The sequence below is a fragment of the Taudactylus pleione genome, unplaced genomic scaffold (assembly GCF_031769625.1).
Source record: "Taudactylus pleione unplaced genomic scaffold, aTauple2 ptg000579l, whole genome shotgun sequence".
Taxonomy (NCBI): Eukaryota; Metazoa; Chordata; class Amphibia; order Anura; family Myobatrachidae; genus Taudactylus; species Taudactylus pleione.
This window is the reverse complement of record NW_028284981.1, coordinates 1,392,777-1,407,645: the sequence shown is the minus strand read 5'-3', so window position 1 is coordinate 1,407,645 and position 14,869 is coordinate 1,392,777. Positions and strand designations below refer to the sequence as shown.

Sequence of the window (14,869 nt, the reverse complement as noted above, 5' to 3'; positions counted from 1 at the left end):
TTACAATCTAATTAATTTTATTAAGTAAATCCAATAAAGGTATATTTTTATTTGTAATTGAATATGGTACAGTGAATAAGGTTAATTGAAATGGTATGTCCGGGGGATTAATTTGTTTGTTTTGATTTGTTTTACTACATGTAAAATGGCCTTTTCCTGAGATGATATGGGGGTACCAGTACTTTAAAAATAGTGGTTTACTCTGCTGGACACTGGTTTTCATCCAAGCTATGTTTAACTTTGCTTTTATAGTATTGTATTGATCATGCATTGTAAGTCCATTGTACAATTCCTACATGTTGCTTGGTGAGGTCACATACACTGCTACTACTGTGTAAATACTGGAATTTGTGTACTGTAATATGTCTCCTAGACATTGCGTCTATATACACAGGCAAATGTCTCATTGAGTCACTTCCTACTTTAGCAGACATGCTGGAGCCACTAAGCAGCCAGCTGAGGACTAGAGGAGGTCCATGGGCAGTGAGAATGTGAGAGGGGTTTAAAATGACGTGGACGCAGGGCAGAAGTTGCGTCTCTCTCATGGAAAGTGCCCACAGAGGCTTATGGTTCAGGTTGGACTTTTCACAGGGTAGTGAAGTTTGGTATGCAGGTGGATCGTGAAGCATGTGGATCAACGGCTAGGATTGCCTACTGAAGTGAGTGAGAAAAAGACGCGGTTGGGGTATGGAAATGTAATTTGCTGTTTGCTTAACCTGTTTGTTTTTTTCAGTTTTGCTATTATTGTGTTTATAAGCATAAGGCTTACCTATGATCAATCCAGTTGGCTGACAGGGTACAAAGAGCTACGGATTCAGTATGATACACAGCCAGCCGCAAATCCCGGCAGCGCCAGCCCGACATGGAAGGAAATCCCGATCGTCTAGAAGGTAAGTACTTTCTAACCTGACTCTACCCCCTAACCCTCCTTTAGGGTGCCTAACCCTAACCTCCCCCCCTGTGCCTAACCCTAATCCCCCCTCTAAGTGCCTAAACCTAACCCCCCCTTTCCCCGCCACCTAAACCTAAGTCCTCCGAGGGGGTGCCTAACTCTAACCTTCCCCCGGGGGTGCCTAACCCTAACCCTCCCTCCCCCTAACCTAACCCTAACCTTCTGTGGGGGTGCCTAACCCTAACCCTAAACCTAACCCCCCCCCCGCATCTGTCCGCGCTCGGCGCCCGGCATCCCTTCGATCGGGATGCCGGTCTCCCGCTGTAGGTTAGTTAACCCTCGCCGGGATTCTGTAGTCTAGATGCCGGCGGTCGGCATTGTGACCGCCGGCATCATAAACGTATACCGGAGCTACACATTACCCTCCTGGTGCCCTAATGTGGTAAGATATGTAAATTACAAGTTCCCAGGATGCTGATAGGTCAGCTTCATTTGACTCCTTATTTTGCTGCCCCCATTCGCCCCTAGTTTCACCTCTGTCGTGCAAATTTTTAATTGCTGCGAGTCAGTAATCTACACAAAATGAAATATGCATTTTTGCTCTAACACTTTAATCTGTGTGAGAAAGAGCAGTGTTTTTTAGCCTGGTCACTGCCTATGTGAAACCTGAATTGCCCTGAGAATTCCATAAACGTTTGAAGAATCTGTGAACGATACATCATAAATTGGAATGAAACCAAACAATGCCAGGGTTCCCCTCCTGTAGTGTCTGTATTTTGCAAGAGTCCCAATGTGTTTCCCATATTGGAATCAGCTTGTGGTACTGCTTCAGAGTCAGATAGGTGACTGCCATGTGCAGAACGGAGAAGTCAAAAGGGGGACACCCCTCACTGTTTTGCAACATAGGCGGACAATTCATGTTTGTATGTTAAATTGCATGATACAGGAAGATGACTAAAACAGTTCCTGCAAGGCAGGTAATTCCCTGCAAGACATTTGTTTGGTTGGGATGTAGTTAGCAGACCGCATGCAGCTGATCTGAATCCCGAAGCTGGAAGTCCGACACGGGACTTAAGATAGGCGTCAAAATACTGACGCCTATCTTAATCCCGACGCCAGAACACAGACAGACACCAGCCCGAACCAGGTAAGTCCGGGGCATCTTAGCTGTTAGCTGCGGGAAGGGGGGAGTGTTAGGTTTAGGTACCATAGCGGGGTTAGCTTTTGTTTATTTGGGGGGGAGGTTAGGGTTAGGCAGCATTGGGGGGGGCGGTCAGGGTTAGGCACTAAGAGTGGAGGGTTAGGTTTAGGCACGAAGGGGGGAGACTTAGTTTAGGCACTAATGGGGAGGGTGTGGGGTGGGGAGGGTTAGGCTACAAGAAGGGAGGGTTAGGGGGAGAAGGGGGGAGGGTAAGTATACTTACCCAACCCCTGTCGGGATACCAATCATCGGGATGCTGTTGTCGGTATTTTGACAGGAGGCATCCCGACAGCCGGCATTACATACTGATTACGTTTGGTTAGGGACTAAGGGGATGATTCAACTACAGACGGATCTACTACAGTATCGCAGAATGCTAACATTCATCATCGGGGGCTGTATTGGGTTCTTAATACCAGAGTAATTCATCAGTACTCCGGTGCGGGGACAGGTGCTTCTGCCGCTGGTGAGTCAGTGAAGAGGCAGGGGAGGGGTCCCTCTTCGCATCCCCAGAACTCCATACCATAGGAGGGAGCAGAGCTACGAGAACAAGCGCTATCTAAAGATGACGCTTGTTCTCGCAGGAAAACTCAGAAAACTTTCAATTTTCGGAGTTTGCTGAATATCAGGTGGTCCATATCACGTGGTCCATATACTCGGACCCCTGATGATGAATGGCCCAGTAACTTAAATATGCGAAACTAGCATTGCCGCATGGTTACCGGGCTAATATCTGGTCTGTTATTGCCATCTCAAGATTAAAATGTATTAGTGTAAAGCATTTTTTTTCAGTGTCTTTGTTTTTACAATATTTTAAAATTTTGAATTTCTAAACATTATTTTATTCTTTAAAAAAAATCTTTTAAAAAGTTGAACTTAAAAGCCAGATCTGCACCCTCAGTTATTTGGCGCATGCGCGATCCAGCTCCTGCGCTGGCATGCCGGCATAGACTGGCACAGTGAAGAGGCAAGTTAACCCTTTCCACCTCGGGCCAGAAGTGCCAGGCCAGCAGAGTATTGCCATGAATACAATTTATTTCTTTTTTTAAATGGTAGCAATCAAGAATCGGCCCTGTGGCAGCAGCCGGGGAACTACGGATAAATAGGCCCCGTAGTCCCATGTGATGAACAGCATTAATAAGGAGCGAGGGCTGCATAGTGCGCTCCGCTAAATGACGTCAACAAAGTAGAGCAAGGCATTGCGGATTCCATGGATGTCCCATCCACATGGGAGGTCTATGGTGGCACTACACAGATAGGACTGCAGCCTTTTTGACCTGGAATAGTAGCAAAAGCAAAGAAGTAGAGTGCCAGGGATTTACCGACCCATCAGTGGTACTTGCCAGATGGGAGGATCTCTGCACCGAAGATAAGTAAAGCATATTTTATTTGCCCATTTCATAAATTTGGCCATAATTCTTCATTTAACCAGACGCTGGCGCTATATTAAACGCAAAACGATTTACCAATGGTGTAGTATATTGTCACTATAATTCCTTACGGTGACAAGCCCACCCTGATTACAGAATGTAAGAGGCGTGGCTACTGGACAGGGCGGGGCCTAGGTCAGTAAATGTCGTCTGCTCACTAAACCTGATAGAGAACGTGTTGTCCTAATAAAAACAAAAACCCTGATGTTACAAGTTCATCCGTTCACACTGTCCACAAGAGGAAAATTACTGGGATTATCAGCTCCAACATGTCATCCCAAGTGGAAGTGACAGAAATCTGCGCCTGACACTCCCTGGCTGCACTAAAATCTGCCTTTCTGTATCCCAGTACAGTACTGCAGCGAACAGCTGAACCTTCCACTGCTGGGAGGAATGTTGGAGCTCACACAATCAGGACTCTGTGGGACTGCACTAAGGAAATCTTGAGATAGACAAATGCAAGCTGGTGGGTGGGGACAGTCACACTCAAGGCTTCCACTGTCTGACGGAACATAGCTTTCCACCTACAGTCATAATGTTAATAGAGCACACAAAACCAAATTATCAGAGCCGATGATGTGCAGGGAAAAAGCAGCTATTATCTGGCTCACAATCTGTTTAACAGGATTATACACATGGTGTTATTCAGTGCCGTTTGGCTGCAGCTTGTGGGAAAGTGGCTGGCCAGGGAAACACATGTATTAAACAACTATTATTATCATTATTGGTAACATTGGCTGCCTCACCTCTGTATTATGGCCCTTATTCAGCAGAGGACGGAATCGCAAAGCCGCAACACAAGTGCAAAACTGCAACTGTGGCAGGAGGTGTCTGACACCTCCTTGGTGTATCTGCGATCCCAGCGCTGCGACCGAGGTCCCATCTTTATGGTCGCAATGTTTGCCCCTTTGGTCAGGCTGCGGTAACTGAGGCTTACTGTAGCCTGGCCGGGTCCTGTCAGCCTGCAGGGCCCGGAAGTCTGAGTCCATGGACGCTAATATGTTCATGCAAATGGAGGCATCATGCCTCCTCCATGCATTAATTGAGCTGCAGGGTCATGCAAGCCAGCCGCCGCAGATGAGCGAAAGAGGCCAGGAAATCTCCGTCAGCCGACGGAGATCCTAGCCTCTTCCCTCCCCCCAACGGCAGCAACACCGCCGCCTCCCTGCCCACAAACGGCAGCAGACTGGCAATCACTGCCAGTCTACCTGCGCAGAATGGACCAGGTGCCCTCGCAGATTTCCTTGCTAAATCAGGCCCAGAGACGTCAAGCAGTTGTATTTTACTAAAATTTTAGTTTGCTGACATGGGCTATAGCAATTTTTTTTATTTCATGTAAAAATTAGTAGAGATGTGTGGTTCATATCTCCAGAAATCCAAATCCAACCGACTTTGGTGAATCCGGACAGATCCGAGTCGCGGTTCTAATCTCATGAGGAGATCCGGATAAATCCGAGTCGCAGTTCTGATCTTCCAGCGGTTTGGTATTCGGATTTCAAATCCAATTTTCGGGTTTTGGATTGCAAAACTGACAAGATTTTAGCTGTTTTGGAAAAACATTTTATAATTTTTTTATTTTTTTTTTGAAAATCCAGATCCAAAACCAAAACACTTGAAGGTGGTTTTGCAAAACCAAAACACGAAGATAATCCAGATCCAAAACAAAAAACACGGTGGTCAGCGCACATCTCTAAAAATTAGGCAGGTCTAGTCATTTCACCACGATGTATGATCTATCTCTACGGGTGATATGGTTGTAGGGGCTGGAAGTGTGCTGAGAACTGTGTATACCTGAAGATGCAGACACTGAAGCATTAAGCACTTGCTAACCAGACAAGAGTAGGGTTTGTATCTACACATTTCGGACAAAAGTTCCAAAAGTTGGCTCATACTTTAAAACCTTAGCTTGATCTTTCCAAGGCGATCTCAGTGCAGAAGGGGAACTTACTTTTGCATGATGCCAGTTTTTCCTCTATATCCTCTATGTCCATGTACTTTTCATCCGTAAGAAATTCCTGCAGGAAGGAAAATAAAAGAGTTGGACTTACAGCAGAATTAAGACAAATACATAAAATCACTTTTGTCTCCATGGCTTGGAATTTGCATCTATTCATACACAAAGCAAAAGTCTGTGATACTGACCTACTGTATACAATAACAATAGCACCAGTCTTAATGGGACTGTCCTGATTCTCAGAACCCATAAGGCAACGGGCCTATCAGAAGGTGGTTTTGGAGTCTCAGGATAATTAGCTGTTCTGCACATGGTTTGGGTGCGTCATGGGAGTTTTGTTCTCATTTGACTTTTTCGAATGTTGACTGGTTTGGCCAACATCAGTACTAATATGTCCGCAGTTTCTCTCTCTTAGGCTGGGTACACACGTAAAGATTTTCTGTCCAACCATCCAACTAGTTGATTGGTTGGAATGAAAATCTGGTAAGGTATGAAAGCAAATGACAATCAGAAATTTGCTCCCAAACGCCGGAAAATGGACCAAAACTGTTGTTGAACAAATTGTTTAGATCAAACATTTAACAAACTTGTCTGACGACCATTTTCATCTGTTTTCTGGCATTTAGGAGCAAATTGCTGATCATCATTTACTCCCATACGTTACCAGATTTTCATTCCAACCAATCAACTAGTTCGATGGTTGGACAGAAAATCTTTACGTGTGTACCCAGCTTTACAGATCTATTTACTAAAGAGAAGCTGTTTCTCAGATGACAGCACTAGCTTTGACCAGAGATAGGGCTTCTACTATCAACCAAAGCCCTACAGCTGGTGATAGCGAGTTTCACTGGCAAAGGTCTCCAGACTCGGTGAAGGCTTCCCCATGCAAAGTAACAGCGAAACTGGAACCCCAGGTCCGGTTGGGAGGGGAAAGGACTTTGTTGTGGCATTATAGCATAAATACGCAACTGCGACAAGAGGAGGGGCCGCAGTAATATATTGATAACAGACACGTCTGTGATAACAAATATATATTATACGCAATGTTCCCTAATTCTCATCATTGTGGAATCTAAACAGATACATTAGGTAATAAAATGTCTTCATCTCGGTGGAGTTTGGGTGGAACCGAGATCAGAATGCAGCCGATCCAGTGATTAGGAAATAAGGCACGGGGCACCTCATGCCTCACACTAAAGGTATGGAATGCCTCACGTCTTGGTGATGTCATTATTTCCTAAACACATTGTTACTGCCTGCAATCGTTGCAACAACCCTTAGCCTGATCATAGGTTTAAATTCTCCCATAAGAGATGTACTGTATCTTGAAGCCCAACCAACCCTTCAATTGTTATTATCATTATTATTATTACATTTCTAAGGCGCACAACGTGTGTGCAGCGCTGTACAGTGAGTTACAATAAAAGTGCAAAATGAAACAGTATACGTAAAATACACAACAGGAATTATATAGCAGGTTAGACTGAGCAGCAGGGTTGGTGGTGATAGGGCAGCTCCCTGTACCTTGAAACGGTGACGGAGGTGAGCTGCAAGGCAGGGGAAAACAAATCGGCACACAGGGCCTTATACAGAGTTGGACAAAAACAAAGCTGCAGCTATTTTCAGAAGCCACTTTCTGTTGTTTGTGCTCATGCGTGTCTTTTCGCGGTACGCGTCTTTTAGCCGAGGAATCTTGCTCTTGCGGCTTCCTATGACGAGGAGGCCATGCTCGCACTCACCAATGCAAATACTGCAATCATAATGCAAGGCTGGAGGTAGTGAGCAGAGATCCGGTCATTCACTAACTTAGCAATGCACATCCCCTGCTTCTCTTGTAGCATACTGACCATGACAATTAGTGGGGAGAGCGAGCAGAAGGGCAACTGAGTCTGCCCCCCCCCCACCCCATCTTCCCCAGGATGCCACCAGTGACCAGAGGCAAGACATTGACCCGTGCTTCATGGCAGGAGCACCCTTGTATGTATTATTTGCAATGGTCCACTTTACTGTACCATAACCTTACTGGATGTTTTGCCTTGGAACACTCCAAGCCCTATACTGCAGCACACGTCAATCCATCTCTTGCACTGTTAAACAGGCAATAGTTCGACAGATACAACATGTCAACATGGATGAAGATCGACAGGTAAAAAAGGTCGACATGTTCAAAAGGTCAACACAAAACTGGTTGACACAAAAAAAACCCTAATCTACACACTAACCCTTCCCTTGGTGCCTAACTCTAAGGGTGCCCACACACATAGCGATATTTTACCCGATCTGGTCGATTCCAACGCATTGGAAAGACAGATCGTGTAAAATATGGCCAAATTGAGTGTAAATCGTGAGTCCCCACTCACGATCACGATGCGATGCGTGTCCCCGCTAGTCGCACATCGCATCTTCAGATCTGCAGTAGGGCAGATCTGACCATCTAGGACACGATGCACTGTGAAAGTCTGGATGCAGGAGAGATCGTATGAAGATTGGACACCAAATTGTGTGGAGATCGTGTGGAGATCGTGTGCAGAGCTGCCGGGGACAGGTTCAAGGGAAATCGTCCACAAATCGTACACATCGGCTGATCGCCATGTGTGTGGGCACCCTAATCCTCCATCCTGGTGCCTAATCCTAACCCGTTGGGTAAGTGCCTATCCCTAACCGTCCTTTCTAGAGCCTAACCCTCCTGTAACCCTAAAAAACATGTAGACCACTTTTTTGTGTCGAAAATTTTGTTTTTTTTGGTGTTGAGCTTTTGACAATGTCGACCTTTTGTACCAGTCGGCCTTCATCCATGTCGATCTTTTGTGTGCCGACCCTTTTTTCAATCTGTCAACCTTTTGTACCTGTCGACCTACTGCCTATCTAACAGTTGGTGTCTACCTAGACACTGTCAACCTTTTTACTGTAGATCTACGTATTGCTTGGAACCCGCTATTAGTGCAGCACTCCCTATAATTTGTGGACCTAGAAAGGAGCAATGAACATATGTATACTTTAAATTCTTTAGCTGCATACACACACAACGATTTAGTTAATGAACGATTTTAGTAAATGATTTTCTCCCTTGAAAAAATGAACTAAAATCGTTTACTAAAGTTGTTCATTTACTAAATGTAATGAACCATTTTTGAGAACTACAAACGATTTTTGCATATTAACTTACTGAAAATCGTTCAGTTGACAAGTCTGACTGAACTACAAACTACAAACGTGAACGCGCATGAACAAAAATCGTTCATCGTTTGACTCAGAAAGTGAACGATTTTTACAAACGATTATCGTTAAACGATATCGTGTAACGATAATCGTTCAAAAAATCGTTGTGTGTGTATGCACCTTTAGAATGAGAATTACATATTTAATTATCTGACTTTCTGGATAAACTTTTTTCTTTAACTGTAGCATGTAAATAACTTTTGTTTAAGGTGAGAAAAAAAAAAACTAAAATACAAACAGCATCTCAGCTAATTAAAGTCAGAGGCTTGGAACGTCGCAGCTCACCAGGTGCAATGCAGAACTCAATGCAGAGTGCACAAAGGCTGCAGAGGCTAGCACCACCTGGAGATGTATTCCGGATTTTGGTAAGTTCATCAAAAAAGCAGTCCCCATAGGAACATATCTCCAATATCTGCTGCACCACCCCACACCTCCGCGCCCCCCCCATCCCCCTTCCCCAGATACATTCAGGGGATACTGAAAATTAGCGAATATTTTTGTTGGTCGTATAGCCCATAAATTTACTTTGGTAAGTAGGCATTTGGTGATTTTTTTTTATACTTCTACAATTTTGGCAAGATACTGGTTTTAAAAGCTTCATAAATTGTGTCAAAATGGTAAACATAGGAAAAAGGAAGTTACAACTTCCCTTTAGTTATAATATTACTTTAAATATTTACTTTTCCTCCTCACAATTAAAGTATTTTGCTTTTAAGCAAGTTGATAAAATTCTCTGGTTTCTATTTATTCATTTATAGTAGCTGAAAACCGTTTAGCTGGCATAAGACATAACATGTCAACCTGTGGTTGACATGCCATGTTGGGACTTGTAGTCCCACAATAGTTAATGCGCGCCACGGGCTGCATGTTATATCTATTGTAAATTACCATTGAAATGTGGCAACATTCTAGTACAGCAAACATGATAAGATAACAGAATATATTCATAAATATATATATATATATATATAGAGAGAGATACATAATAATTGTGTAAGGTCTACTCAGTGTGCGAGCAGTGGCAGCCTGGGTGCGTACCCCAACAGCTCCCACTGTGAGGGAGAAGGAACAGACTTTTGAGTTGGAGGATCAGGCGCAAAGGTAGGGATGGCCATCGTCCATCGATAGTTAGCAATCATTGATGGTTAACTGTTGGTGATTTTGCCATCGATGGCAGAGACCCAATGGTTCTCCGTCATCGAAGGACGAGTGGGAGCCGATGTTTTTTTTTTTCCCTTGACGGGACGGCGCTTAGCCCCGTCTTCGGCAGCCACTAAGCCCCACTCCCATTTTTGATTGGTCCGTGGCCCGCCGTGCCCCCCCTGTGGCTATCAAGGGGTGCAAACCATTGATAGTTCACCATAGATGGTTTTTGTGCCATTCTCTAAGTGCATTCAGGCATTGCAGCTGAGGTCATTTTATGCACGTCAGTTACATTTAGGAACCTGTTAGACTGTCTGTGGTCATATTAGACTCTTGTCTAATAGAGTAGCTGTGAGCTGCTGTAATTCTGCTACTCTGCTTCCCCTTCAATAAAGGAAGCAGACTCCAGGTGACAATAAAATGAGATTAGTTACTGTCTACTGCAAAGCAAAAGTGAAAATGTTAAATGTGATGTAGTATATTTTATTACTCTAAAATATATATATAGGTTAATAAACTCATATACCTTAACGCCACATTAAATTCACACAGTTGAATTAAACTTTCACGTCCACCTCAATTCCCTAATCTGTACGACAGATCTCGGCAAGCCGCCCGAAGGAGTATTAGCTTTTTACTGTGTTGCAACAATATTTGGAACGCTGGGTAAAACAGGCCGTGTCCCTGATTCCGAGACTGACGTAAATTCCATACTTACATAAATTTCCAATGTTTACAGATCTGCGCGTTCCCAGGAGCCGCACGGCATGTTCAGATCTGGTTCTGTGACGTCGTTCGCAGTGCCCCAAAAGCCGCAGCATGCCTGACATTGCTGCTGGCATTCGGGGGCGGTGACAGGGAGCCATTTCCTGGCCGTGCCAAAGCCAGCGCTTGCGTCCTTGGACGCAGCTTCACTGGCCCCAGCAGCTTGATTTTCCCAGACATCCTGAGTAACCCGAAGGCCCTCAGATGTCCGATGTTCACTCAGTTGATCTGATGGCCGTGTCTTCGGAAGCAGCAGCGAATCGGAGATGCCGGCAGTGGGCGTCTTTTTATGTAAGATGCCTCCTGCGGCTTTGCCATCATTTTGCTGTACTACTAAGACGCAGCATCGAAGGAATTAGCGCACATCACGCCTTATGTTATAAAACCATAGGATGGAAACTAACCGAGAACCTTGGGAATGGGTATGATATACCGCCGGCCGATTCCCGTCAGCGGCAGCCCTACAGGAGCAGAGTGCGAAGCAGCGGAAGCCCGACAGCGCTGGAAATCCCGATCATGGATAGGTAAGTATGTACTAACCTAACCCCCCTAACCCTAACCCTCCTTAGGGGTGCCTAACCCTAACTTCCCCCCCAAGTGCCTAACCCTAATCCCCCCTCTAAGTGCCTAACCCTAACCACTCCCTTCCTCGCTGCCTAAACCTAAGTCCCCCGGGGGGGTGCCTAACCCTAAGTCCCCCCCGGGGGTACCTAACCCTCCCTCCCCCTAGCCTTACCCTCCCGGGGGGGGTGCCTAACCCTAAGTCCCCCCCGGGAGCCCTAAACCTAACCCTCCCCCCCCACGGCTGTCCGCTCGCGGCACCCGGCATCACTACGATCGGGGTGCCAGGCGCCGGTCTCCCGGCGTCGGGGAAATGCGGACGTCTACATCTAGACGCCCGGCATTTCACCCATGCCGGGATAAGACAGTTGGGAAGCCGGCTGCCGGTATTTAGGCAGTCGGCTTCCCGATTGCTTCCCGAACCTTGTGACAGGTTCTCTTTATATCTTTTTTTTTTTTTTTTTAGCAGCTGTAAAGCAGGCGAAGCATTATATCAAATAAAAAAACTTTGTGGATCATCCTATTTTCCATCGGAGGATTGTGTTTTGGTAATTGGACTATGCATTTATACAATGTTGGCGATGGAACTGCTTTGTGCAGCACACGGATGAAAATCGGTTATGTACTGTAGGATGTCCTTTGAAGCTGCATCCTCTAATAGTCTCTCTTTAATCAGCAGCAAAAACAACAACAAAACAAACTACTAATCCATCTGAGGATGAAACCAGCCAGTGATATTGTGGGCTATTTTGAGGATTTTGTTTATCAATGCTGATAATGACACTGTAGATGCATATTATAGGTTGTATACAGCTTTTTCTGTAACTCTACGTGGGTAAGATGACAGTAGCTTGGTGGATACAGTCGTCGTGGATGGGGTTAATAGGCAAAGACACATAAAAGAGACCTCATTGTCTTCCCATCCTCTGCCTGCATGCATTAACACAGTCACAGCGGTCTCTCTCACTGACACTGCCAGGCTCATTGTATCCCCCGGTTGCTATTCACAGCCTCTATTCTCTAAACTCATTCTTGAGTCCACGTAGCTACTGGCGGGGGTCTACGCCAAGGCTGTGGGAATGCCAGGACGTCCTCAGATCTGTGCACAAACTTGCCAAAACCTGTAGCCCCCTCCTGCACAGTGCAGCCAGAGAAAAGTGACCTGGGACTGTTATGAGCTACTACGCCTGTTGGCCTGTATACAAATAGTGGGTAGAACCACCCAATGACCAGACCTATCAGAGTGCGCTCTTTGGCACAGTACAGTTCTCATATTTCACACTAATGGGTCTGTTAGACTACTTTAACAATGTCTCTTTACCAAGCTGCATTATAGTAGGTTTCCTCCTCCAGATGCTCCGGTGTTTCTGAGGTTATATGAAGGACCTACACAGTCCACGTTAATCCACCAGCCGTGATCTCTTGTAGGATAATCAAGATCATCCTTTGGGGGAATTTTTTTTTTTTGGAAATATGTTTTTATGTAGCCAAATATATGAAATACACAGGGAACAAATAATAAAGATATAATTAAAAACAATGCTTGCTCTAGGAAAACACCAATCCATGGTGTGAAATAGTCAATGGGTGAAATCCAAAGGAAGTATTAAAGCCGGTTATGTAGCCAGGGGTAAAGTCATAGCAGTTAGCTGATGTACATAGAAAACACAAACAAATAAGAATAGTAAAGAGAAGGGGGGTATGAACTAGGGATCTGAGAGGATCCATCGGTGAAGATTTAAATATCGAAAATCATAAGTAACAAATACAGAAGTGACCAAAACTAAGGGCGTAGTGGGCAGGTGCAAGGCGTCAATTGCATTCAGCTGCATAGTTAGTAGATACTTTAAAAAATAACCAAGGGTACCAGATGGCACCCAGCATAAGAAGGTCATGTAATGGTCATGTATAGGTCAAGTCCAGGGAGGAAGCAATTGATCAGTAATAACTGCGTTTGTCGGCATAGTTTACATGTTTAATGAGTGATATCTTACAATGAGATATAAAACCCTTTGGGGGAATTCTGATACAGAGCTCCTGGTAGGATCCTGAGTGATCCAGCAATCAGACAGATAGCAATATAAGTTGTAAACACAGGGACTGTACACATCCGCAAGGCCCAGAGCAGCTCAGAGGGCATTTACATCCATGCCCCCTCTTTGTCTGTGCCAATACACTTGTAAGGGCCCGGAGCAGACCAGAGGTCATTTATCTTCTAGCCCCCTCTTTCTCTGTGCCAATACACTTGTAACGGTCGGAGCAGACCAGAGGTCATTTATCTTCTTGCCCGATCTTTCTCTGTGCCAATACACTTGTAAGGGCCGGTGCAGACCAGAGGTCATTATTTTCTTGCTCCCTCTTTGTCTGTGCCAACACTCTTGTAAGGCCAGTAAACCCAGAGGGCATTTACTTTCTTGCCCCCTCTTTCTCTGTGCCAATACAATTGTAAGGGCTGGAGCAGCCGAGAGGGCATGTACCTTCTTGCCCCCTCTTTCTCTGTGCCAAAACACTTGTAAAGGCCGTAGCAGCCCTGAGGGCATTTACCTTCTTGCCCCCTCTTTCTCTGTGCCAACACACTTGTAAGGGCTGGAGCAGCCCTGAGGGCATTTACCTTCTTGCCCCCTCTTTCTCTGTGCCAACACACTTGTAAGGGCCGTAGCAGCCCTGAGGGCATTTACCTTCTTGCCCCCTCTTTCTCTGTGCCAACACACTTGTAGGGACCGGAGTCATACACTGCCTACGCTCCTCAGCCGTTTCTCTGGCTGAATGGGCTTAACCAGATGGCAACAGGCCGGCAACGGGTAATTCGCACATCAGCGAAATGTGTCGTGGGCCTATAGCCATGTTGTGCGTATGGATTGTGCATGCCAGTCCCAGCCGATTCCTCTGCACCAAGCATGCCGTTACTAGTGACAACGGAAGGCTCTGGGGTCAGGGGGACTGGGATTGGGGTGATAACATAGATGCGTATGATTCAGAATACAGGCAGATACTTGCATAGGATTTACGATCGGCCAAGGTTCCCGGAACTGCAGCGCCTTACATGTGACTTAGAACCGATTCTGATACTTTCATGAAACTATTAAACTGAACCTAAAATGGCTGATAACATAAAACATCAGCTGGCGGGGAGATTACTTACACTGTCCCACATCTTCAGTGTATGCCTTTTTATATATGTATTTAGCTGCTCTGAAACTTAGATATGGCTGTTTAGTAAAAAAAAATGAAACCACAGCAATGAGATTGATACGATTGTCATGTAGCGACTTGGTCTATAAATAACCTATCCTTCAATCAGAACGACAGGGCTTTCTCAACCGTGGTGAAAATAGGATCCTTCCAACCTTTCCTCATAAGTGGGAGATTGGCTCAGTCCTGGGCCTTTCAGATTACCGGATGGTGTGGTTATCGGATCCGCGAGATAGGTCAGTGCACACAGATAAGGCTAATAGTCTATCTCAGTAACGCGGACACATATTAGGATGCCTCTGTGATAAAATACAGAGGTGTAGATAATAATAAGAGGTGAACCTCAGACCCGCACCAGGTTGAGACTGGAGTAATATTCCCTCACCCAGCAATCTGCTCAGCCAGGAGGGTTCTTATTATCCATATAAGGACCCTGCTGCTCGTGCCCCCCTGGGACTCAGCTCCTTGCCTCCAGCCGGTATGCCAAATATTCAGACTTTCAGAAGCTTTGT

The 14,869-nt window shown here is 45.4% G+C and overlaps 1 protein-coding gene across 1 annotated transcript in view; it reads right to left on the bottom strand.

Annotated features, from left to right (window-relative positions):
* The window catches only part of AIF1L (allograft inflammatory factor 1 like), a 67,711-nt gene that overhangs the window by 33,555 nt on the left and 19,287 nt on the right, over window positions 1–14,869 (bottom strand). Inside the window, exon 3 of the mRNA XM_088453484.1 lies at window positions 5,472–5,538. Coding sequence (XP_088309610.1) covers window positions 5,472–5,538 — 67 coding nt within the window. The remainder of the gene's footprint in view (window positions 1–5,471; window positions 5,539–14,869) is intronic.